Below are 22,814 nucleotides of genomic sequence, written 5' to 3' on the forward strand. Positions count from 1 at the left end.
TGTACTACTGCGCTTCACAATAATATCAGTGGGTCTCTCCTCAGCCACCACCAATGTACAGCATCCACTTGGATGATGTGATAATGAGTAATAATGGATGAGTTTAACACTTGTGTTCATATACACATGTATTCATGAATCCTTTACCATATATTTCATATCATGTATTTGTTCTTTTTTTAATTGTTTTTTACTTGTATAGTGTTGTGTCATGTTTTGTACATTACAAGTAAATGGCATTTATTTATTTTAGGTACAGCTCCTGGTGACCAGTCAGGATGTGGAAAATTACAAACAGATCAAGTCAGATTTGGATCAGCTAAGGTCTATAGTAGAGAAATCAGAGCTGTGGGTGTATAAAAGGCAGGGGTCAGATTCAGGGCTGGACACAGGAGAGGTCGCCACTGAAGCACACCATAAGGTCAGGATATGCTCCTGTGATTATTTGTCCATAATGAATTATGAAGCAATATAATTGTTCTTTTCAGAAATCTAGTGAATTATATTATGATTGGATATTGTATATTATGTTACTATTATTATATATTTTCTGCTCTTAACAGGGTGTCATCAACTCAAGTAGATCAGACAAACCCAAAGTGGAGAGTACCAGCAGCTCAAACTACAGAGTTGTGAAGGAGGTGGAATGTGTTTATGTTTTATGGAATTTGTAGGTTTTGACAAGTAAGTCAAATGTTCTGTGAAGTATATCTTAAGTTTGTTGTTATATTTGTGTGTCTAGATCCTTCTGAGGCTGAGCAAACTGTGTGTTCTGGAGGGCATCTATGGCAAGAAGAATAAGAAACAGCAGCAGCGGCTCCTCAGGAACATGGGAGCTCACAGTGTAGTCCTGGAACTGTTGCAGATCCCTTATGAGAAGGTGTGTGTGAGCCTTTGTGTAACTGAAAGGGTTAATTAATCACTGATTTATGTTTCCATGTTTATTTGTTGACATTTTAGGGGGAGGATGTTCAGATGCAAGAGATTATGACTTTAGCTCATCAGTTCCTTCAGAATTTTTGTGCTGGAAATCAACAGAACCAGGCACTTCTACACAAACACATTAACCTGTTCCTCAACCCCGGGGTGAGAGCATGAATACATAAACACACATATTTTTATCTGTGCATTTCAACTGTTAAATCCTCTGTCCCTGGCTTTCTGTTTTTAGATTCTAGAGGCGGTGACCATGCAGCATATCTTCATGAATAATTTCCAGTTGTGTAGTGAGATTAACGAGAGGGTAGTGCAGCACTTTGTGCACTGCATCGAGACGCACGGACGCAGTGTCCACTACCTCAAGTTCCTCCAGACCATCGTCAAGGCTGAAAACAAGTTCATCAAGAAATGCCAAGACATTGTCATGGCTGAGGTCTGTGGGCCAGATTAACAATTTTTGAGATTAGTGTTTTGAAATACAAGTCCCAAATTGCTACTTTTCTGTCCTATTCTCCTCAGACAAGTCAAGTCTGTTCTTATTGAAATGATTTGTGTGTTCTTAGTTGGTGACAGCAGGTGAGGATGTGCTAGTGTTCTATAATGACCGGGCGTCTTTTCAGTCATTGGTTCAAATGATGCGTCTTGAGAGGGAACGACTTGATGAGAGCAGTGCACTCAGGTATAGAGGTCTATTGTCCTTGTTTCCTCTCTATTAATACTTCAAAATGTAAAAAAATGCTATTTTAATAATATAATATAAATAATTTGCATTTTATATATTAAAATTGCATTATTTAGTATATAATTAAATATATAATTACATAAAAATTTTGAATAATTACTTATATACATATATAATATAATTTGCATTGTATCTAGTAAAATTGTATCTATCTATTTTTTGTTTTTTTCGTACATGTGTCATATGTTATGTGTGTTACACTGGAGTGGAATATATTAATTTATGTGATTTATTTTTACGTAAAATCATACAAATCATACGTTTTACAAAATCATACAAAGTTTGTAACTGTATGTTCTTTGAGCTTGAATGTTCAGTGTTGTCCATTATAGGTATTAGATTTGGTTTCACTGACTCTTGCAGGTATCATATTCACTTAGTGGAGTTGCTGGCTGTGTGCACTGAAGGGAAGAACGTTTACACTGAGATCAAATGCAACTCCCTCCTCCCCCTCGATGATATTGTACGTGTGGTCACTCATGAGGACTGCATCCCTGAGGTGTGTGCACCAAGGGAATAAATCCCAAAGTCTTTGACGAATGTGTTGAACACTTTTAGATTTAGGTTGTTAAAAAGCCATCTGTATGCAACTTTTTAATATGTGAATGTAATACTTCATATGTAGGTGAAGATGGCCTATGTGAACTTCTTGAATCACTGCTATGTGGATACTGAGGTTGAGATGAAGGAGATCTACACCAGCAATCACATGTGGAAACTTTTTGATGATTTCCTGGTGGACATCTGCAGAGTAAGACTAAACAAACACTCACAGATATACTCAGATTATGGTATTGTTGTTTAGACATTCAGCATGGCTTCCTGTAGGTGTGCAATAACACGAGTGACCGTAAGCACGCTGACACCGTTCTGGAGCGCTATGTTACTGAGACCATCATGAGCATCGTCACCACCTTTTTCAGCTCACCGTTTTCAGACCAGAGCACAAGTTTACAGGTAACAACACGGTGTCTTTCAGCAGCCTAGTACACCTCAGCATCATTTAGATGTGACATCTCTCTCTCTGTGTCTCAGACCCGGCAGCCAGTGTTTGTGCAGCTGCTGCAGGGAGTTTTCCGTGTGTATCACTGCAACTGGCTGCTCCCAAGTCAGAAGGGCAATGTGGAAGCCTGCATCAAAGTGCTGAGTGACGTGGGTAAGAGCATCATTTCCACCAGCTGTTTTCATAATACTAGCTTCAGTTGTATAACTATATAAAACTATAATCTTAAAATTGGTGATAGAAAAGTTCAGAGAAAAGTGGTTCTCAACCGGTTTGACTCGAAGTTTCCTGAACTACCAGTGGCACCAAACACAATAGCAAAAAATAATTAATGCTTCCTTGTAAATTTCGAACTAAAATATGTATATGTTGAACCTCCTTGCTTGTTTTTCATGCATAAATGCATAACCCTGAATGTATGTGTCTTTGTCTGTTTATTATTGTGCAGCTAAAGGCAGGGCCATAGCCATTCCTGTGGATCTGGACTGTCAGGTGAATAATCTGTTCATGAAGTCCAACAACATAGTGCAGAAAACAGCCCTCAGCTGGAGACAGTCCGTTCGTAATGCTGCCCGAAGAGATTCTGTTCAGACCACCTCCCGAGACTACCGCAACATTATTGAAAGACTCCAGGTGAGAGAGTGATTTTGCCTCTGTTTTCAATACCTAATAAGTCGCCGAAAGAGCATCATTCCAGCCAAATTCTAAGGCAGTATCACACGTATCCTTTCATGGAGAATGCAGTCCCAGAATGCATTGCAGTTAGGTAATTGATTTTTAATTAATTTTATTCAGTACTAAAATGTTTCAAATATCAATTTAAAATATTCTTTAAATATCTGTGTTAAATGTGTTTTTAATGCTAATTAGAATTTATGTATGTGTGTGTGTGTGTGTGTATGTGTGTGTGTGTGTGTAGGACATAGTGTCTGCATTGGAGGAGCGGTTGAGGCCTCTGGTTCAGGCTGAGCTGTCTGTATTGGTGGATGTTCTCCATCGTCCAGAATTGCTGTTCCCAGAGCACACTGAAGCCCACCGCAAGTGTGAGAGTGGAGGCTTCATCTGCAAGTAAGATGAACTCTTGTTGTCTCAAAAATGACCCTGCAGTATCTTTAATAAGTATTTCATATATATATATATAAATTATTATTGTACAACATAATATTACACTAGTACACTTTTATCTGCTTTTTGTACAGATTGATAAAACATACAAAGCAACTTCTAGAGGAAAATGAGGAGAGGCTTTGTATCAAAGTTCTGCAGACACTCAGAGAGATGATGACTAAAGACAGAGGATATGGAGAGAAGGTATTTACCACAAAAAAAAGCATTAATAAAAGGACTAATAGAAGTGTTTTATCTCTGATTACAAAAAAAATATATTTTCTTAAGATGGAATACAGATGTGTTAGCAAAACATCTTAGGTGTTGTGAGAGGTTGATTGTATTGTCCTCCACACGTACTGTCTTTATTTATAGTGTCTGCATGTGTGATCTTAATCACAAATGCAAGTACATTAAGAGCACCTTTGATGAAGTTTGTGATGATGATCACATTTCCCCTGTTATGTTTTCCTGTTAACACTCAGGTCACTAATATTTACTGGCTTAATTTGACGTATGTCCACTCTTTCATTAACCCTGTCCTTCGCTCCTCTTTTTCAGCTACTGGGATTTGATGATGAGATGGATGTCACTGAGGTTGTCCTCTTTTTGTCATTCATCCCATCTTCCCCTTGTTTATTTACCTTCTTTTTCTCTACTTTCATCTTCTATCCTTGAGAATCGGAATATGAAAATTGACCTAAGTACACACATTTTGTTAGATGTGATATGGATGTTGGTCTGTTTTGGTTAAGTGTTTCCCCTAAAACAACTTTTTACCACTAAAAAGTATGAAGTCTTTATTTTGCAAAGCTGTGGTGTGAAAGAAACAAGTATATATAAAAAGAGCATGCCCTTAAATGTGTATGCCCTAATTTGAATTCTGTTTCAATAAGAAACACAAAAGAATTTGTTCTTTAAACCATTTTGTGGTTTTAATAGTGCTGCAGCTGCCAATACAGTATGATGTTATAGCAAAATGAAAGATTGTTTTGAAAGATTTAGCAACAATCTTTTGAGTGTAGCTTAATATTTACAAAATATTTAGGTAATAACTGCATTTTTGGACAGTTTAGGTATTAACTGTTATGTTACAGACCTTTTATTCTGACCATAACATTCTCATCTACTTATTCTGTTTACACTCTGTTCTGTTTAATCCTAATGCATATAAGGCTTTGCTTACATAAATCACTTCCATAGCATAACTAACTACTTAATTATGAACTAAACACATAATTTTAGTCATTTTTTGTCCACTGATGTTGTAACAACAAGCATGTTGCTAGGATATAGCTGGAGATTATTGCATGATGATACTCTACTAACTCTGTGTTAGTGTTCTGTTGTCCACTCTGCTCACTCACTCAGGTGGTGGATGTGAGTCTGCCACCCAAACAGCTGGAGGATCGGAGGAGGGTAGGTCACTAACTTCACCTAACCCTGCTTTCCAACCACACATCTGTACCTCTCAGCTGCCCTGGTTCAACTATATCTATTCCTTTAATATTTACTTGCAGCCATGCGATGCACAAGTCAAAGCAACAATGGCAAAAAAAATAAAAGCTTCTAAAAATCAAATGCACATTGAAACACACACTCTCATACTCATCACAGGGGGAGGCCCTTCGGCAGCTGCTCGTCAACCGTTACTATGGTTTCAGGCGTGGTGGGCGGAGAGAAAGTCTGACCTCCTTCAGTAACTCCACGCTGGCACCTGTAGGACCAGTCAAGACCCAGCCTGGTGGGTTCATTTTTCACTGTAGCTTCAGGGAACATTTGTGGTATAAATTAACATTTGTTTTTGTGTGTATGTATGACTTCAGGGGGTTTGAGCAGGGCTGAGATGTCATTGATGGAGGTGCAGTGTCATCTGGACCGTGAAGGGGCATCTGACCTTGTCATTGATCTTATTATGAATGCTACCAGTGACCGTGTCTTCCATGAAAGCATCCTATTGGCTATTGCACTGTTGGAGGGCGGGAACACCGTCATACAGGTTAGAAAGGCCTGTCAGTGAAATGATAAAGCAATAGAATTGAATGTTGTGGTAATAAGTTATTTAATGTTCACTACAGTTTAAAAGTTGGGGTCAGTAATTTTTCTTTATTTTCAGTTTAATTGTTTTTTTTTTTTTAAGAAATCAATGTTCATTCAGCAAGGATGTATTACATTGATCAAAAGTGACAGAAAAGACTTGTATGGTGTTACCAAAGATATTCTATTTCAAATAAATTGTTCTTTTGAAGTTTGTATTCGTCAAAGAATACTAAAAAAAATTCAGATTCTGAGCTGTCCACAAGCAACCCTCACTGAAGTTTGAAACCCCCCAGGCCTCATACAATTGCTTGAATTTTACTATGCAACAGACATAAAACTACATGCAGTAGTGATACAGGTCTGTAAATGAGACTGGACAAGATTAAGCAATGATTAGCTGATAGATGATTTCTGTAGACAAGACGCCTTTATAATGAGGAGTTGGGGATGGAGGAGGGTAAGTGCATGTATGGACGTCAGACTAAGGCCAGTGTGGGTACGGATGAACTTACATATTGCATTTAATTATTGTGGGAGGAGCTACAATCAGCTGAGAGTCAGCTGACGCTGGCTGTCATGTCGTGGTCTGGCTGAACTATGCTTGAGCTCCATTCGTCCCTCAAATTCCATTAGTTCTCCATAAAACATAACACAAACATAATGATAGATTTTTGTTTTTATTCTTATCTCGTTGCAGCATTCCTTCTTCAAACGTTTAACGGAAGACAAAAATTCTGAAAGGTTTTTCAGGGTGTTTTATGATAGAATGAAAGCAGCTCAGTTGGAGATCAAAGCCACTGTTACCGTCAACACCAGTGATCTGGGCAACAAGCGGCCAGACAACACACCAGACAAAGAAACACCTCAACGCGGGAGAGGTCCGGGTTGTCAAAACTTCATCATTCATCATATGCTGTCTTTCTTTGCAATAACTATAACTTGGTTTGATACAATGACATTCATGGTTTAATGTCCAGATACTTGTTGAGATCACTGCATAATGTTATAAAGTTTGATATATCATTTTATGAGAGGATTATAAAAAAAAAATATATATATATATATATATATTTTTTTTTTCTCTTTTTTCTGAATGGTATATATATATTTCTTCCTCCAGAAAAAAGTTCAGGTGTCGTGGTGACTGATGATACTCGTGAGCAGTTGTTGGAGGCATCTGCTGTGACTAAGAAGGCCTACGGTTCGTATCGACGAGATGCTGATCCTGAGGAGGCGTATGGCACTGCTGATGGAGACAAAGGGGGTGGAGATAAAGGAACAGAGCAGGGCGAGATGACCCCTGTCATCCTCATCATGCAGCCAATCCTGCGCTTCCTACAGCTGCTGTGTGAGAACCATAATCGAGACTTGCAGGTGTGTGTTTGTGTGTGTGGTTGTCTGCCTCTCCGTCTGTTAAATTTATAGCTTATTTTTGTTATTCTGGCCTGATTAGAGGTTCACTATCAGACCTGAGCCAGAAGGAAGTCAACATTAGGTTGGATTTCAGGATGGGTCTCAAACTTTGACAGTAACAGTATTGTGTTGTGTCATGTGGTCTTGTTTATGAGCTGATGTACTGGTTTGGTCTGGTTTATATATCATCTATGTTTATACCTTTCTCTTTTCTCCTGCAGAATTTTCTGCGCTGTCAGAACAACAAGAACAATTATAACCTGGTATGTGAGACCCTGCAGTTCCTGGACTGTATCTGTGGCAGCACAACAGGAGGCCTGGGACTGTTAGGACTATATATCAACCAGCATAATGTGGCTCTCATTAATCAGACTGTAGAGAGTCTCACTGAATATTGTCAAGGGCCCTGCCATGATAACCAGGCAAGTACACAATCATTCCAGTTATGGTTTTCCCGCAAACCTTTATTTTTCCTCCTTTTTTGCACTCATAATCTTTCCATCACCCATAAGCATTTTTTCAGCATTAAATATGTTCTGTTATGCTTTTCTTTCTTTTCTTTTTTTTTGCAGAACTGCATTGCCACCCATGAGTCTAATGGCATTGATATCATAATTGCATTGATTCTGAATGATATTAATCCACTTGGCAGAAAGAGAATGGATCTGGTTCTAGAACTAAAGGTACATCACTTCATTGATAAAGTAATAACCTTCTCGTTTCATGGTAACAATGAATTTGACTGTGCAAAGTGGTCAGGCCTCAAGTCCGATAAAACAGTTGTTCTCAACCTTTTTGAATTCTGGTACTTGATGACAAAGTTGGTCATTTTTAGACTTATTTACAAAAACTAAGAGCGATATTATAATAAAATAACTAAATTATAGCTAATTATATTCCATAATTCCAGTTTCAATGATTGGGTGTTGTTCTGGGTTTATTTTACTGATGAATTACATGACTTTTCTAGGCGCTTTTTGTGATTACAGGATTTAAAAAAATACTTTTTACTCACAAATAGCTATTTCTACCCACTAACAGATTTTTTGAGCTTGACATAACTAGAGAAATGTATATTAATTATAAGAATTTCCATGACTTTTTCACAACTAGAAATCACTCTCATGTTCTCTATAATTAATTCAATTAAGAAATACGATATCAGCTTACATACTGGTTTTTAGCGGTTTTAGCATTTTTTTTTAATCTTATTTTAAATATTTTGAACACATCTTGCTGCTCCTGTTTGAAAACCACTGCTATAAAGTCTACAGAACCTTTTATGTTAACATGACAATGTTATATTTTAGTTCATTTGAAGTAGAACAGAGTAAAAAATATGTGAAAATGTAATCAAGACGATCAGTCATTTTTTTGTTTAGATGCAAATGATGTGAGAGACAGTGACAATCACATCACAGTCGTATTCTTTAATAATGTCCTTTTTGCCTTAGAATAATGCATCTAAGCTACTGCTGGCCATCATGGAGAGCCGTCATGACAGTGAGAATGCAGAAAGAATCCTGTACAACATGAGACCAAAAGAACTAGTGAGTGTGTTAGTTATCCTCCCAGTACATTGTGGTTCACTCATTGCTTTAACTGTATCTTGGAATCATTCTGTGATGACAGATAGTAAACCTTAAACATGAACCTTGTTTTGCTACAACATCTGCATAACCTCAGCTGTGTGTTGTTAATGTTCAAGGTGGAGGTGATGAAAATGGCCTACCAGCAGGGTGAAGCAGAGTTTGAGGATGAGGAACTGGAGAACGGAGAGGACCATGCTGCGTCACCTCGCAATGTTGGACACAACATCTATATCCTTGCACATCAGGTACACACACACAGTCCTGTACATGCCAGTGTATTTTATAAGGAGAACATTTGTTGTCCATAAACAGCTGTGAAACTGTATTTTGCAATAAATTATAAATTTCACACTGTGGCAAATGAAGCAAACCACAACAGATGTATAGTTTGAATTATGCACAACACTTCCATCAGAGAGTGTTAGATTACCATTCTGTGTTGCTGGCTTACTGATAAATATATATATTAACATTTTATTTAATTGACAATTTGAACTTTTCGCAGTTGGCAAGTTTTGGGCCCTGTATCAGAATAGTTTAATTAGACTGTGGCCAACCACAACACCAAATGTATATCGCTTTATCTAAGCAATTCATTAAATCTGCAGTGTGATCTGATTTAACCTGCTATTTCAGCTGTCACGTCACAATAAGGAGTTGCAAATACTACTGAAACCAGGTGGGGAGGACCAGGCCCTAGAGTATTACACGGAACACACCGCACAGATTGAGGTAACACATACAAACACTTTTAACAAATCGTTTGTATTGTTTTTAAAATCCCATCTTATGCTCTTGTGTGTGTGTGTGTGTATACACAGATAGTCCGCCAGGATCGCACTATGGAACAGATTGTGTTTCCCGTACCAAATATCTGCTCTTTTCTCACAAACGAGTCCAAGCTGCGTGTGTACTATGGTACAGAGAGAGATGAACAGGGCAGTAAAATAAATGACTTCTTCCTGCACGCAGACGACCTCTTCAACGAAATGAGGTGGCAGAAAAAACTAAGAGGTAGATTCATTCTTAGGTTTGAAAATGATTCATTTTAAATTAAATTGTGAAACTTACTTCATCATCATTTCTGAAATGGATCTCTCTTATTCTGTTTTCAGCACAGCCAGTGTTGTACTGGTGTAGCCGGAACATGTCGTTCTGGAGTAATGTGTCTTTTAACCTGGCTGTTCTCATTAATCTGTTGGTGGCGTTCTTTTACCCTCTGGACATAATGAGTGAAAGTGAGTTCCCCCCTCTGTACTGTCTTCACAGGTCTGCCTTTCCTTCCACAATATGCCTGGCCTAAGTGTGAACATTCACTTGTGGTGTGTGTGTTTCAGGTTCACTGGACCCTTCTCTTTCTCTGTTGCTGTGGGTGTGTTTGTTGGGCTCGTTGGGATTTGTGTTGATGTCACCGAGGCCGAACGCAGTGCGAGTGCTGGTCATCTGCAGTGTTCTGCAGCTTGGGTTCTCAGTGGGGCTGCAGCATATGCTCACGCTCCTGGGAGCTTTTAATGTAAGGTCACACTCAAATACACATGGGAGGTTAGATTTTGAATGCATACAAGTTCACATGCAGTCATACACTATATGCACAGTTTGTTTACTAATAGTCTTACATGGTGTCCGTCTGTACTGACGATCTGACCTTGTTTGGTGTCTGCGCAGGTTTGTAATAAGATAGTGTTCATGCTGAGCTTTGTGGGTAACCGTGGGACATTTACCCGTGGTTACTGGGTGATGGTGATGGATAGAGAGTTCCTGTTTCATCTGCTGTACCTTCTCATCTGCACTCTGGGCCTTTTTGGACACGTTTTCTTTTACAGTCTATTGGTAACCTTACACTAGAACATTTTTACAAACTTATACCTAAACAGAAATTGTGTGTGTGTGTGTGTGTGTGTATAATATAATATATATTACAGCTGTGGCAGGTAATGTTGTCAATTTGGGGGGTTACTTTTCTTCATAATTCAAATTCTTGGGGAAGTTAATGTAAGTCAAATCAGCGCAAATACTGAACTCATGAGTCATCATGATATATTAAATACAGCATAATTGCTGTTACCATGGAAATGGCTATATTCTGCTGCTCCAAGAGTGCCTCCTGCTGGCAGAGAATTGATTTGCATCATTTTAAATAAGCCTTTCTGCTTTTTTTGTGCTGACCACTGAGAAAATCGACCCAGATTTTTACACAACAAACACTCAGTTGTAAATTTGAACCAGTGGATATACAAGAAGCTAATGCTAGAGCATTTAAAAATATATATACAATTAAGTCATTAAGATATATGTATATGTTATTAAATTAATAAAATAATTGTTTAAATTAATGTAATAATTGATACTTCTGAGTAACCCCTTTTCTCAAAAATAGTTTAAAGGCTGTTTGCTTGTGAGAAAACCCATAACTGTATGGTATTAATTTTATTTATGCAAGCTTTATAAAGGTCGTAAAAATACTTAAACTTGATTTTAAAATCCTGTAGATATTCAGATGTTATAATAATAATAAATATATTAACTGTATAGATGAAGCTGTAATATGGTTAATCTGGTTTATTTATTTATTTATTTATAGTTTAGCTAGTAGAAGTTATGAATGGCCAGTAACATAAAAATTTTGTATCCAAAAAAGGATATTTTTGAAATTTAATTTTTCGTGAAACTTCAAACCCTGTGTGTGTGTGTGTGTGTGTGTGTGTGTGTGTGTGTGTGTGTGTATATATATATATATATATATAAACAAATATATATATCATATGTATAAACAAATATTGTCCTAATTTCATGATGTATTTAATCATTTAAGATAGAATCAAATAATTGTCAGTGCAAATATTTACACCTCTATTACACAGCTAATTGTACATTTGTGTGTTTGTAGTTATTTGACCTGGTGAACAGGGAAGAGACTCTTTTGAACGTTATCAAGAGTGTGACTCGAAATGGCCGCTCTATTGTCCTGACAGCTGTTCTGGGTCTGATCTTGGTCTACCTCTTCTCCATTGTTGGATATATGTTCTTTAAGGATGACTTCATCCTGGAAGTGAATCGCATCCCCAACAGCACTCTCGGTAACATGCATTCACACAGACATATCAAAGCAAATCACAAAGTAATGTTCATGCTGTTGGGTTTGAAAAATATTTTTGTTGAATTTGAAAATGAATGTGTCAGAGGAGGGAGTAAACCTGGCTTCGAGTTTCCTGTCTGAGGGAGTCTGCAATGGAAAAAATGGGTCCTGTCCGCTTGCAGATGTAGAGGAGGGTGAGCAGTAAAATTCATCCAAACTATTGCATGATGTGCTGATTATTTAGTCCAAATAATCACTTATTTTACCCAAATTAAATTATTGTGAGCATAATTGTCATATGTCTATGACAAGTAAAATATTGAATATATGTTTTTAGTTAAAATAAATACAAATTCTTCTACTTCTACATGGTGAGTTTTGTGTGTTTCTAGATGATGTAGAGCGAGCGTGTGATTCTCTGTGGATGTGTATGATCACTGTACTGAGTCACGGTCTCAGGAGCGGTGGCGGAGTTGGAGATGTTCTGCGCAAGCCGTCCAAAGAGGTATAGACATGCATATATTTACAATAATATTTCATTTTGTATATAACAACCTTAAGCAAAACCTGAATGTGTGCTTGCAGGAGCATCTGTTCGCTGCACGGGTTGTGTATGACCTTCTGTTCTTCTTCCTGGTGATCATCATTGTGTTGAATCTGATCTTTGGTGTTATCATTGATACGTTTGCTGATCTGAGAAGTGAGAAGCAGAGGAAAGAGGAGATCCTCAAGACCACATGTTTCATCTGCGGTGAGATGAGAAGCACAGTTATACTCAAATAAACATATATGGAGAGACAGTATTAACATTAAGTGACATGGAATCTGACAAACGGAAGCCATTAGCACATGCCACTATGCTCAGTGGCACATTTGGTGATACAAATGTCAGCGGAGAATGGCATGTGCCACTGACACTTGTGACAATGTCAATGGATTTTGTCAGTGTCAAAACCTGGAGTGTCACCGGATGTGCCAATGAGCATAGTGCCATGTCACTTAATGTTAATACCGCTACTGGATATATATGCCTTCACATGCCTTCCGCCAGGTTTGGAGAGAGATAAGTTTGATAATAAAACAGTGACATTTGAGGAGCACATCAAAGAAGAGCACAACCTGTGGCATTACCTGTACTTCATTGTGCTGGTGCGGGTCAAGGACTCCACTGAATACACAGGCCCTGAGAGCTACGTCGCTCAGATGATCAAGGTGAGAACATACATGACTGTCTAGTTTGACATTAACAGCAAGCTTTTACAAGAAGACATTTAAATATTTTCATGTGCAGTCTGTTACTTATCAAGCTGAACCTCATATATATATATATATATATATATATAGTAAATCTATATTGAGTGTAATGAACAAAGAATATTCTTTTTGCATAGTGCATAAAGAATCATTTAAATTATTCATGACAATGAAACAAATACCATCCCCCTCAATTCTCATTAACCTATTATTATTACCAGTAGAATTTATATATTATGGTAGTACTTGGGATTTGTTTGTACTTAAATTTTATTGTAATTTAAAAGCATTACAAAGAGGTTAATATTTATTTTCACATTACAGCAGTTAGAATAGGGGAAGAAAAATTTTCATGAGGTCACAAAGCAAAAAATCGTAATGGTCCTAGAAAATGCACTTCATAACCTTTATTCCATAGAAAAATAATAAAACAAACAAATTATATTAACCTAATCTCTATAATCATAAAAAAGAACATATCCTGGTCATTTATCGACTTGAAATCTATATATTCACCCATAGCATTTTTTTAATTGCACCTTTTCCACACAAGGCAGGTTTTGATAAAATCATAACATCATGATTTATCCTTTTCATATTGTTTATCGGTAGCGTGACCTCTTTAACCCCAATTCAGGAACACAATCTGGACTGGTTTCCACGTATGAGGGCCATGTCACTGGTCAGCAGCGATGGTGAGGGTGAACAAAATGAACTGCGTAGTTTGCAAGAGAAACTTGATTCCACAATGAGACTGGTCTCCAACCTGACCAATCAGCTCACAGAGCTCAAAGAACAGGTTTGTGTTTGACTAGTTTTATAAAGGCGTGTCTACAAATTATTCTTAATAACAACTGGAATGCTTGCACTACACCTAAATTGCAGAGGTGTCATAAGCTGTCAATTTGTGGTATGAGATGTGTAGAAGTTAAATGTGATTGACTGAGCTCATCCCTGTTGTCAATCTTCAGATGACTGAACAGAGGAAACACAAGCAGCGGATTGGTCTGCTGGGAAACCCCGCCCACCTCAACATCAACCCAGCCTGATGCCTGACTAACATTATAGAGCATCATTCCAGCATATATTCAATCACACCGTCACAGCCTTAAAACCACATGCTATTATATTATCTTACTATGGACTCGTAATATGATCATGAAGTCATGTCTGGTGATACTTCGACATGTACACTCACTGAAGGACTCCAATCAAGACATTTTGAGCATCATTGCTGTATGAGGTCTGTATGCTGTATGCTATATTAATTTTTTTAAGCACCGATGTGATCAGAAACTATCTTTGCACTGTGTATGAGTGTACCATTATAGGATGCCTTCATAGAGTGGTTCTTAAGAGTTACATGCATATGGATTTCTTCACACATTTTTATCAAAATGGATTGCGTTTGAGAATATTAATATAATGCGTGAAGTTTTTATATATATTTTTTAAAAATAAAGAAATTTAGATGTTCAGATATTTCGTTATTTTAGAATTTCTAAAAAACACTACATTTAAGTTTCTAGAACAAACAATGAGTGAGACTAGATTGCCTTTTGGTCGTTCTTCAATAATTCAGGAGAACTTGGTTGATGACAGAATGTTTTAATGACAATAATTCCATAAAATGTGATATTGTGCGTCAAATTTGAGAACCACGAGCTTCACAAACAAAACCATAGTCAGTCCTACCAATCACAGAGACCCACAGGACAGATTAAATCACAAATTCACAGAGCTCTTTATATTCGGTTCTCAGTTCAAAAAATATAAAAGACAGCCCTGGTAATGAACATGAGAATAATTGAGATGAAAACGGTTCACTCTCCATAAACAGACCGTATAGACCACAAAGCAAAAAAAAAAAAAAAAAACTACTGTTGTAACAAGGCTTTAGAAACATAAACATTTGGCTTTTTTTTCCGGAAACATAACAGAGATAATATATTAGAAAATGTCCTGCTACATTTTAAGCATCCGAATTGACAGTTGTTTTTTTAACACCTGTCAAAATTCTGATAGGACTTCCAACATCCAGGTGGTTTCAACACTATACAAGGTAAAGTTCACGTCTGCGGATTAATCTGCATTTATTTTTTTATTTTTTTAAACCAAGTCAGGTATTCTGTTTTTTTACAAATAGCATTTAGTGTTAGATGACAGCCAAAGCACTTCATTAAAACTCTAGTGTGTGAATGGTTGAGACATAACATATTGCTTAAGGAAATGTGAACCCAGGAAGCAAATCAAATAAATTTAAGTTCAATAAACAGCCCTTATTATTTAGTCTCAAAAACAAAATGTTAATCTTTCCAGCAAAAATTTTCAGTAGAAAATTATAGAAAGGAAACTTGAATATCCTTCAGATCTGCTCTGTGCCAGCCTCGAATTCAAGCACAGACCTACACATGTAAACACATGCGCACACACACAAACACTCGCACACACAAACCCTAGGGTTATTAATCAATAACTGGATTCCAGTCACCTATGTGGCAATTGAGAAGAGAGAAAATACATATATGAGGCCTAAAGTTGCTCATCTTCAGGACTCAGAACTGACTTTCTGCCCAATGTTTTCAAACACGCAGAGGAGTCACATTAAAAGGATGGAACAGCCTGATGGAGTGTTGCTGATGTACAGGATGTGAGGTCATAGGTCAGTAGTGCGGTGGAACAGTGAGAAGAGCCTCTTCTGGCAGACGGGAAATCTCCACATTCTGTCATAGTCAAAGGATTAATTTTTTTTTTTCTTAACCATTAGAATGAATGTTTATATATGTAAAAGGACTGCATGGTTTTCTCACCTCAGGTTTGTCTCTGTGAGTGTTCACCGCCTCCACATTAAGATAGATCGACTCCACTTTACAGCCTAGTGCAAGACAGAATCTAGGTTACATTCAAGTACATTTCAAGAGTTTCCAGGTAATTAAATAAGCTCTTCAACAAATAAAACACTGGTTGGAAAAGTGCGTCTTTGAACTGATCATAAATCACTGCAGCCTGTAACAGAGTAAAAACCTCTTAGATTCATTTCTGGCTACATTAAACTACTACATTAAGTTCGGCACTGCTTGTTCTGTTCTTCGTTTTTAATTGCTCAGTGGATTTTACTGTCAACGGTGTTTTTTCACACAGAACAGGACAGTGCAGAATGACTTGTTACTTCTCATTTAGAATCAAGGTAGTCTTACAGGAACAGTACAATAAAAGACAGAAAATCAGTGAATAATGACTTGATTTCAGACTGTTTTTTACAAAAAGCTATCATACTAAGTCGGAATTATTGTTATTAAAATTAATTGGTGGCCAAAATACCTTGTTTGCCCCCTTGCATATAATGTGCAGGGCTCTGTATACATGATCAATGTTAAGTTGAATTTTTTTTGCTGAAGCACCAAGTACCCGCCGTGCACATGCTCAGCGTGTGAGAGAGATGAGTTTCTCACCATAGGCCACAGGAGAAAGTTTCAGGACTGTGTGCAGGGGGCATTTCAGGTACGGCAGCTCTTCTGGAAGGCAAAAGAAAAGGTTAAAGCTATATAACAACATGTTAATATTTTATTAACCACAGCATTTTATCCTGTCTACACACCTGCACTCTTGTCCAGGAAGTAAGCAAGCAGACATCGCATAACAGCCTGGTGACAAATAACCAAAACATTCTCCTGGCGTTCAAGCTCCATAATGACGGGCTCCAATCGCTGGACAAGATCCTCATAAGACTGTAAAGAGCAAGAATGTTAGAATTTCTCAGATTTAACGAGGTTACTTTTCTAGTTAGTTTCAACACACTTCTCCATTAGGGTAGCGGTAGTGATATTTGTCCTGGTCTCTGAGGGCAAACTCCAGAGGATAATGTTCCTGGATCTCCTCATACATCATCTCCTCACAAACACCCTGCACACACGTCGAAAGTCACTCACCTAGCACTATCAAATGGAATTACAAAGACAACACTGTCATATAATGCTTACAGCATCAATCTCATTGAGGGTTTTCCATTGTTCATATGGTGCACCCAACGCTTCAGCGGTCTGAATGGTCCGCTTCATCTGACTCGTCCACACCTTGAGATCCTTTATATTCTGTTCCTGTATAAACCTCCCTAGACACTGAGCAAACTGAGACATGTGAAAAGAAAGAGATGGTTAAATACAAACCACCAATGAACAATATTTCACAGACACGTATACCATAACGCACCTCTTTTCCACGGGGTGACAGGCCTGAATCCCCTCCGATGCAACCTCTGATGTTAAGGTCGCTCTCTCCATGGCGACAGAGGTAGATGGAGCGTGGTGTAATGTGGATGTTCATCAGATAATAAACGATTCTGCTCTGAATGTGGTCCAGTACACGGTTCACCAAATACCGCTGACCCACATCCATTATTTTAATGTATGACAGTTCTCTGCAAGACAACATATACAGCATTAAAGCAACTTCACACAAAATGCATAAATCATTTGATGCTAGAATTATTAACAAATGAAATCAGATTTCTGACCTGTCTAGGTCTTCATCCAGTGGCTGGTAACTGTTCTCATAGCATTTGATTCTCTTCATGAAGTCCTGGATGGCTTCTTCCGTGTTGCAGTCAGTGTAGTCCGGGCTACCCAGCTTCACCTGCTGCTCTCCCACACACAAAAAGAGGAGAGATTAATGCTGGGATAATTTAATAAATAAATATTAATGTACTAAAGAATAATGCTTGAGAACATTGGAAATCACTTGTCAATATTTGAATCACTTTCTTACCACAATGTTCTCTGCAATAACTCTGGGGTCTTCACACACAGATTCCACAAAAAACACCTAATTAAAAACATCAAGACTTGAGGATGGTAAAATCAAATGGAAATTTAAAAAAAAGTGAAGAAACACTTAACTACTCAAACCTTATAGTCATTTTGTTCTGCAAATCTCATGATGGTGGCCCTCCGTTCTCTGGTTGTGTTTGTGGCGTCAAACACCTGAAAAACAAACAACATACTCATAAATTTCAATGTAAAAAAAAATAAAAACAATTGTCTCTTATGCTCTCCAAGGCTGTATTTATTCTAACAAAAATAAAGTAAAATTTGTGATATTGTGAAATATTACTACAATTTAAAATAACCGTATTCTGTTTTAATATATTTAAAACAAAATCTATTCCTTTGATGGCTAAGCTGAATGTTATTACTCCAGACTTCAGTGTCACATGATCTTTCAGAAATCAATCTAACATGCTGATTTGTTGCTCAAGAAACATATCTTATTCAGATTAATGTTGAAAACAGTTGTGCTGCTTGATATTTTTTATGTCTTTTTTTTTAGTAGAAAATAAAAGCAACAAATAAAGAAGAAAAAGAAAGAGCAGCATTTATTTGAAAAAAAAAAAATCGAATTATAATTGTCTTTATTGTCACTTTTCATCAATATAATGTTTTAGGTGCTCCTTGTTCTTGATTTTATGAATGGCAATACATAAATTATAAATCAGATGGAAATGGAAAACTACTCACAGCAACATGGCCACCTTCAATACTGAGATACTGTCTGACATCATTGAGGGCTGCCAAAGCACACTGCCTGAAAACAGAAAAAATTAAGCCACAGGACAACACAAAACACACAGAAACAGCAAAAATACATGAAAACAATAATACATGCAGAAATGAAACACACGCTGACTCTTACTTTCTTATCTTCAGCCCTTCCTCATTATCAGAGCGAAAGAATTCAAAGCTCTTGTAGATTTTCACACATTCTCTCCGATACTGTCCCACATTGAACTCTGCAAAAAAAACACAGAGTTATCCACTGTATACTGGATGTATAAATGTTTAGGGGTACGTGTGTATTTTACTGTACCTTTTGTTGGTACACCAATCCAGTTGAGGTAGCGTGTGAGTTTTTTAGAAATGTAGGTTTTTCCTCTCGCTGGTAGGCCCACAGTCACAATGAGAGTGGGACAGTTGGTCATACAAACTACCATGAGACAGAGAGAGACAGAGAATACAAATGTGTCTGTAAGTATCAGCTGTTCTGTGTACAGCAGAAAACAGAGTGAACAACTCTGTTTCATTTTCAGTCAGTATGAAAAATCTGACAGAGCGAACCATACAGACAGAGACTATTGTTGGTCGGGGAGAATGTACGTGCAGTGTCTCTGCATCCTCTGAAGGAATCTTTACTTTTTCTTATTTGCTGAGAGTAAATGTATTCTGGTTATTGTGAAATATTATGAAATAGTCTTTGGAAACACAGATTTCATCGGCTTTATACTTTTGACCTTAACCAAATAGAGCAAAAAAAACTATATTCAACCAGATACTGGCATAAACCAAATCATTTCTGCATTCTGTTTTATCCATGTTTGTTTGAGACAAAGCTATTGATTAATATACGAGATAAGAAACTTATCTAAATGCTATTTTCCATACATTTGTGTCAGTCCCCCTGACGGATATTGTTCAGATTATAAGATATTTTTATTGTCTGCATTTCAACAAATGTAATTCATGACTCATGGTTATCAAGCTCTTCTCAATGTCTGCCTCATGAATCAGGTTCCGCGATACTGAGAGATCATGTGCACGGTGTACCCGATGCAGTCAATTCTCTGCTGACTAATCAAATATGGATCCTACTGAAAGTGTGTTCAGCATCTGTTTTTGCTGCAAGTAAAGCTCTTTCAATGTAAGTGTCATGGAGTTCAAAACTAATCAGCATATAATTAAGCATGTGCATCCTTGCAAGTGTAGGGAGTCTTTGAGAATGGGCCTCGCTCAGCAAACCTGCTCTTTATAAAGCTATAAACTTCCTCTGCAAATCCTGCATGACAGCAGCTTTGGAGCCACAGTGATGCTGAAAAACCCTCAGCTTTTGCAGTTACCTTTCGCCCATTTGAATGGAATTTAAAAAGATATCCCAAAAGACAGATCACAATCGTGAAATCGATCACACACCACTTCATTTTACAGAGGAATACAACCACAAAAGTAGAACATTTCACCAAAAAAGGATAGGATAGAATGGCATAGTAGTTTATATATATATATATATATATATATATGCTTGAGGGAAACTGAGTGGGGAAAAAACATTAAAACATCTTTCAATCTAAACAAGACAGCAGGGGGGGGGGGGTGAAACACCTGCACAATTTCCACTGTGAGATATATTTAAAAATAACAATTTACTTTCCAGATTTTTAGTGTGGACTAGGAAATTTAAAATACATAGTAAAGAATACTACCAGACTGTAATAAATTGTTAAAATGTGTTTATCAAAATATGAAATAAATGTAAAAAATGGAACAATGAGCTGATCAACATGAGTTTTAGAAACAGGGCGGGGGTCTTCAGCTGTTCACACGCTGTACACATGGGCCACGAGTGTTGATGCGCCATTGACCAATCAGAGAACGTCTCGGGTCAGGGCTCAGCCAATAGAACGACAGCGACGCAACACAATGCACGCGGCTACTGTACCGGTGACGAAAACAACATGCTCGAGTTGTGTGGGTATCTCGCAGCACAAAATATTCAGCTGATATGCTCATGATGCTGAGTTGATATTAATAAATTAAGTAAATACGCATACGGAGGGGGAGGAGTTTAATAATGATACAGCACTTTGGGCTTAATGTGACACATTGGACAAGTTACTCATGAACACTCAAGTGTTTAACGTTACTCTTGCAAGCTTTTTCTTAAACAAAGCCTGAGAAGACACTGGGAGGAAAAAAAATATTGCTGAATACCACAGAGCTTAGATCAGAGATTTAAGGTAGCTTACTGTACTAAACCTAAAAAGTGCGTTATATCTGACACTGGTGCATTCTGGTTGCATCATTCCTGTCTGCGCCTTACTTAGTCCGGGTTTACTTATATTTTCGTGCTTGATGTGCTAGATGCATGCCCACAATGTTGATCATGTAATTTATATGAATATTAATAGAAAATACCAGATAAATCAATCAATGAGACAATAAACAAGCACATGTGGTCAAAATCTTTCTAAATAGCCGAACATACACCATTACTTCCGCACCAGACATCATTGTATTACTCAACTCCAGAGGATGACTTAACAAACCCATAAAACACAACACACTCGAATTCTGCCAAGTTTGTACTTACACCAGAGGTACACCCTAAAACATGCTATTGTAACCAGGTAGGTATTGTGAAATGTAATAATATTAACGCTTCGGACAGCTGCATCTAAAACAAACCACATAAACTGATACATATGACCACATTGTCTCTGATCATGTGTAGTCGTGAAACGCTGGCATTTGCAGAAAGCAAGCATAACGTTAATGTTACCTTTCTTTTGAGAAATGTGTTTTTCCGGTAGCCCGTTCTTGCATGGCATCCATATTTTTCGCAGTGGGTTTTGTGTGAGCTCTCTAGGAATCGCCATTATAATATCTTCGGTGGAACTCATCCTGGCTGTATGATCATGACCAGGTTCTTCAGAGATGAACGCCTGTTCTCTGAGATAACTGAGCTGGTCACGGTGGGCTGTGTGTCATATCGGCTGAGCGATATCAATGACCGACTGTACCGTAATACCAGTAAAAACCGCGCGCGCGTATGTCTATATATATATACTCTAAATGGTTAATGGCTAATGATATTAATTGCACAACACTGCAAGCTCAACTGGGCTTTATATTCACCGTTTTTTGTTTTATTTTTTGTTTTCACTGAACAACAAGTGGTATGCAAAAGCATAATAACTCTCCGACATCGTTAAACTCGTACAAGTGAGGTTGGTCATTATAGTATTTGGAGAGGGCATGCGCTGAAAATTACAGTTTTCACTAAAAATACCACATTTTATCTAATCTACCGTAACACTACTCAATGATGTGGCCAAACAAAAAAAAAAGGTGAGGAAAGGGGCAAACAAGATGTTCCGTATTGCTCGCAGACGTTTGAGAAAAACATTTCTGCTGCTGTTCACGTGAAGTGCACATGGGTCGTAAATGTTGAAGTGTCTTTACCCAATCAAAGCCCCTCGACAGTAAAGCGTCAACCAATAGAATAGCAGAGAGACTTCACGAGGAGACGTGCGCTGAGAGGAGCACAGCAAGGTAATCATCTTTAGGTTTGAGAACGTCCTGTTCTGTTTCGCCACCAAACACCTACATAATATTACTAAGACCTTGCCCTATAAATATATAAATAGAAAGTGCAGGTTCCCCAATGGAAGCAGAAATGTTGTGCTTTCAACAACGACAACAAATGTTTTCTATGGCCTTACATAGCTGTTTCATAGTGCGAGATGCCTGCACATCAGAATCATGTTCATTTGTTTGATACTTATGAGCACCTTCCTTTCTTAAAACATGGTCTTAGGAAATACTGTAGTGTCAAGTGTGAAAACTGATATTAGATCATCATGAGCAATATTTCTGGCTATGCATATAGCTTATGTATGTTTACTAAGTATAATAAGGCATACTGGCTACTACATTTAAAATACATGACCAGAGTCTAGATACATCTATATCCATTAGACATGTTCCCATTTGTTACTATCACTTGTTATTCTCTGCTACTTTTCCTGCATCATTCAGTCCAATTCATTCAAAAAAGGTAAATTCAAATGTGGCTTATAGTCTATAAGCATGTTGATCAAGA

At 37.5% G+C, this 22,814-nt stretch overlaps 2 protein-coding genes across 5 annotated transcripts in view; one reads left to right on the forward strand and one right to left on the reverse strand.

Annotated features, from left to right (window-relative positions):
• The window catches only part of LOC128015754 (inositol 1,4,5-trisphosphate receptor type 1), a 31,772-nt gene extending 17,128 nt beyond the window's left edge, over nt 1-14,644 (forward strand). For 2 of the 4 annotated variants that reach the window (XM_052599849.1, XM_052599851.1), the window contains 35 exons: nt 254-421; nt 564-641; nt 743-880; nt 961-1,086; nt 1,172-1,372; nt 1,503-1,618; nt 2,045-2,180; nt 2,307-2,432; nt 2,510-2,638; nt 2,717-2,837; nt 3,133-3,317; nt 3,604-3,752; nt 3,884-3,995; nt 4,353-4,388; nt 5,163-5,210; nt 5,409-5,535; nt 5,618-5,790; nt 6,529-6,709; nt 6,952-7,205; nt 7,466-7,666; nt 7,817-7,927; nt 8,699-8,794; nt 8,953-9,081; nt 9,473-9,568; nt 9,658-9,850; nt 9,952-10,074; nt 10,174-10,349; nt 10,502-10,666; nt 11,724-11,913; nt 12,017-12,106; nt 12,305-12,417; nt 12,498-12,663; nt 12,964-13,124; nt 13,804-13,965; nt 14,138-14,644. In XM_052599849.1, the coding sequence (XP_052455809.1) occupies nt 254-421; nt 564-641; nt 743-880; nt 961-1,086; nt 1,172-1,372; nt 1,503-1,618; nt 2,045-2,180; nt 2,307-2,432; nt 2,510-2,638; nt 2,717-2,837; nt 3,133-3,317; nt 3,604-3,752; nt 3,884-3,995; nt 4,353-4,388; nt 5,163-5,210; nt 5,409-5,535; nt 5,618-5,790; nt 6,529-6,709; nt 6,952-7,205; nt 7,466-7,666; nt 7,817-7,927; nt 8,699-8,794; nt 8,953-9,081; nt 9,473-9,568; nt 9,658-9,850; nt 9,952-10,074; nt 10,174-10,349; nt 10,502-10,666; nt 11,724-11,913; nt 12,017-12,106; nt 12,305-12,417; nt 12,498-12,663; nt 12,964-13,124; nt 13,804-13,965; nt 14,138-14,215 (4,854 nt within the window). In that variant the 3' untranslated portion in view covers nt 14,216-14,644. The remainder of the gene's footprint in view (nt 1-253; nt 422-563; nt 642-742; nt 881-960; nt 1,087-1,171; nt 1,373-1,502; nt 1,619-2,044; nt 2,181-2,306; nt 2,433-2,509; nt 2,639-2,716; nt 2,838-3,132; nt 3,318-3,603; nt 3,753-3,883; nt 3,996-4,352; nt 4,389-5,162; nt 5,211-5,408; nt 5,536-5,617; nt 5,791-6,528; nt 6,710-6,951; nt 7,206-7,465; nt 7,667-7,816; nt 7,928-8,698; nt 8,795-8,952; nt 9,082-9,472; nt 9,569-9,657; nt 9,851-9,951; nt 10,075-10,173; nt 10,350-10,501; nt 10,667-11,723; nt 11,914-12,016; nt 12,107-12,304; nt 12,418-12,497; nt 12,664-12,963; nt 13,125-13,803; nt 13,966-14,137) is intronic. The other 2 variants (XM_052599850.1, XM_052599852.1) reach the window with 1 other exon arrangement.
• A 114-nt stretch (nt 14,645-14,758) lies between these two features.
• LOC128015756 (6-phosphofructo-2-kinase/fructose-2,6-bisphosphatase 4) lies at nt 14,759-21,721 on the reverse strand. The gene is made up of 14 exons (XM_052599853.1): nt 21,492-21,721; nt 19,029-19,145; nt 18,855-18,951; nt 18,680-18,746; nt 18,071-18,145; nt 17,931-17,987; nt 17,680-17,801; nt 17,376-17,583; nt 17,147-17,293; nt 16,965-17,069; nt 16,765-16,894; nt 16,619-16,681; nt 15,977-16,041; nt 14,759-15,889 (listed from the first exon to the last, which is right to left on the reverse strand). Exons 1-14 carry the CDS (start codon nt 21,610-21,612, stop codon nt 15,830-15,832), a joined length of 1,434 nt encoding a protein of 477 aa, XP_052455813.1. The 5' UTR covers nt 21,613-21,721; the 3' UTR covers nt 14,759-15,829.
• Between the last annotated feature and the right edge of the window lie 1,093 nt (nt 21,722-22,814).

Source organism: Carassius gibelio, chromosome A6 (assembly GCF_023724105.1).
Source record: "Carassius gibelio isolate Cgi1373 ecotype wild population from Czech Republic chromosome A6, carGib1.2-hapl.c, whole genome shotgun sequence".
NCBI classification, from domain to species: domain Eukaryota; kingdom Metazoa; phylum Chordata; class Actinopteri; order Cypriniformes; family Cyprinidae; genus Carassius; species Carassius gibelio.

Excerpts from the sequence above, each read along its gene's own strand:
- LOC128015756 (XM_052599853.1), bottom strand. The coding sequence starts at position 21,612 with ATGAGTTCCACCGAAGATATTATAATGGCGATTCCTAGAGAGCTCACA. Across the intron at positions 17,988-18,070 it reads CAGAACAAAATGACTATAAG|GTGTTTTTTGTGGAATCTGT; the intron begins GTTTGAGTAGTT and ends GTTTTTAATTAG. Across the intron at positions 16,895-16,964 it reads ACCGCTACCCTAATGGAGAA|TCTTATGAGGATCTTGTCCA; the intron begins GTGTGTTGAAAC and ends TGCTCTTTACAG.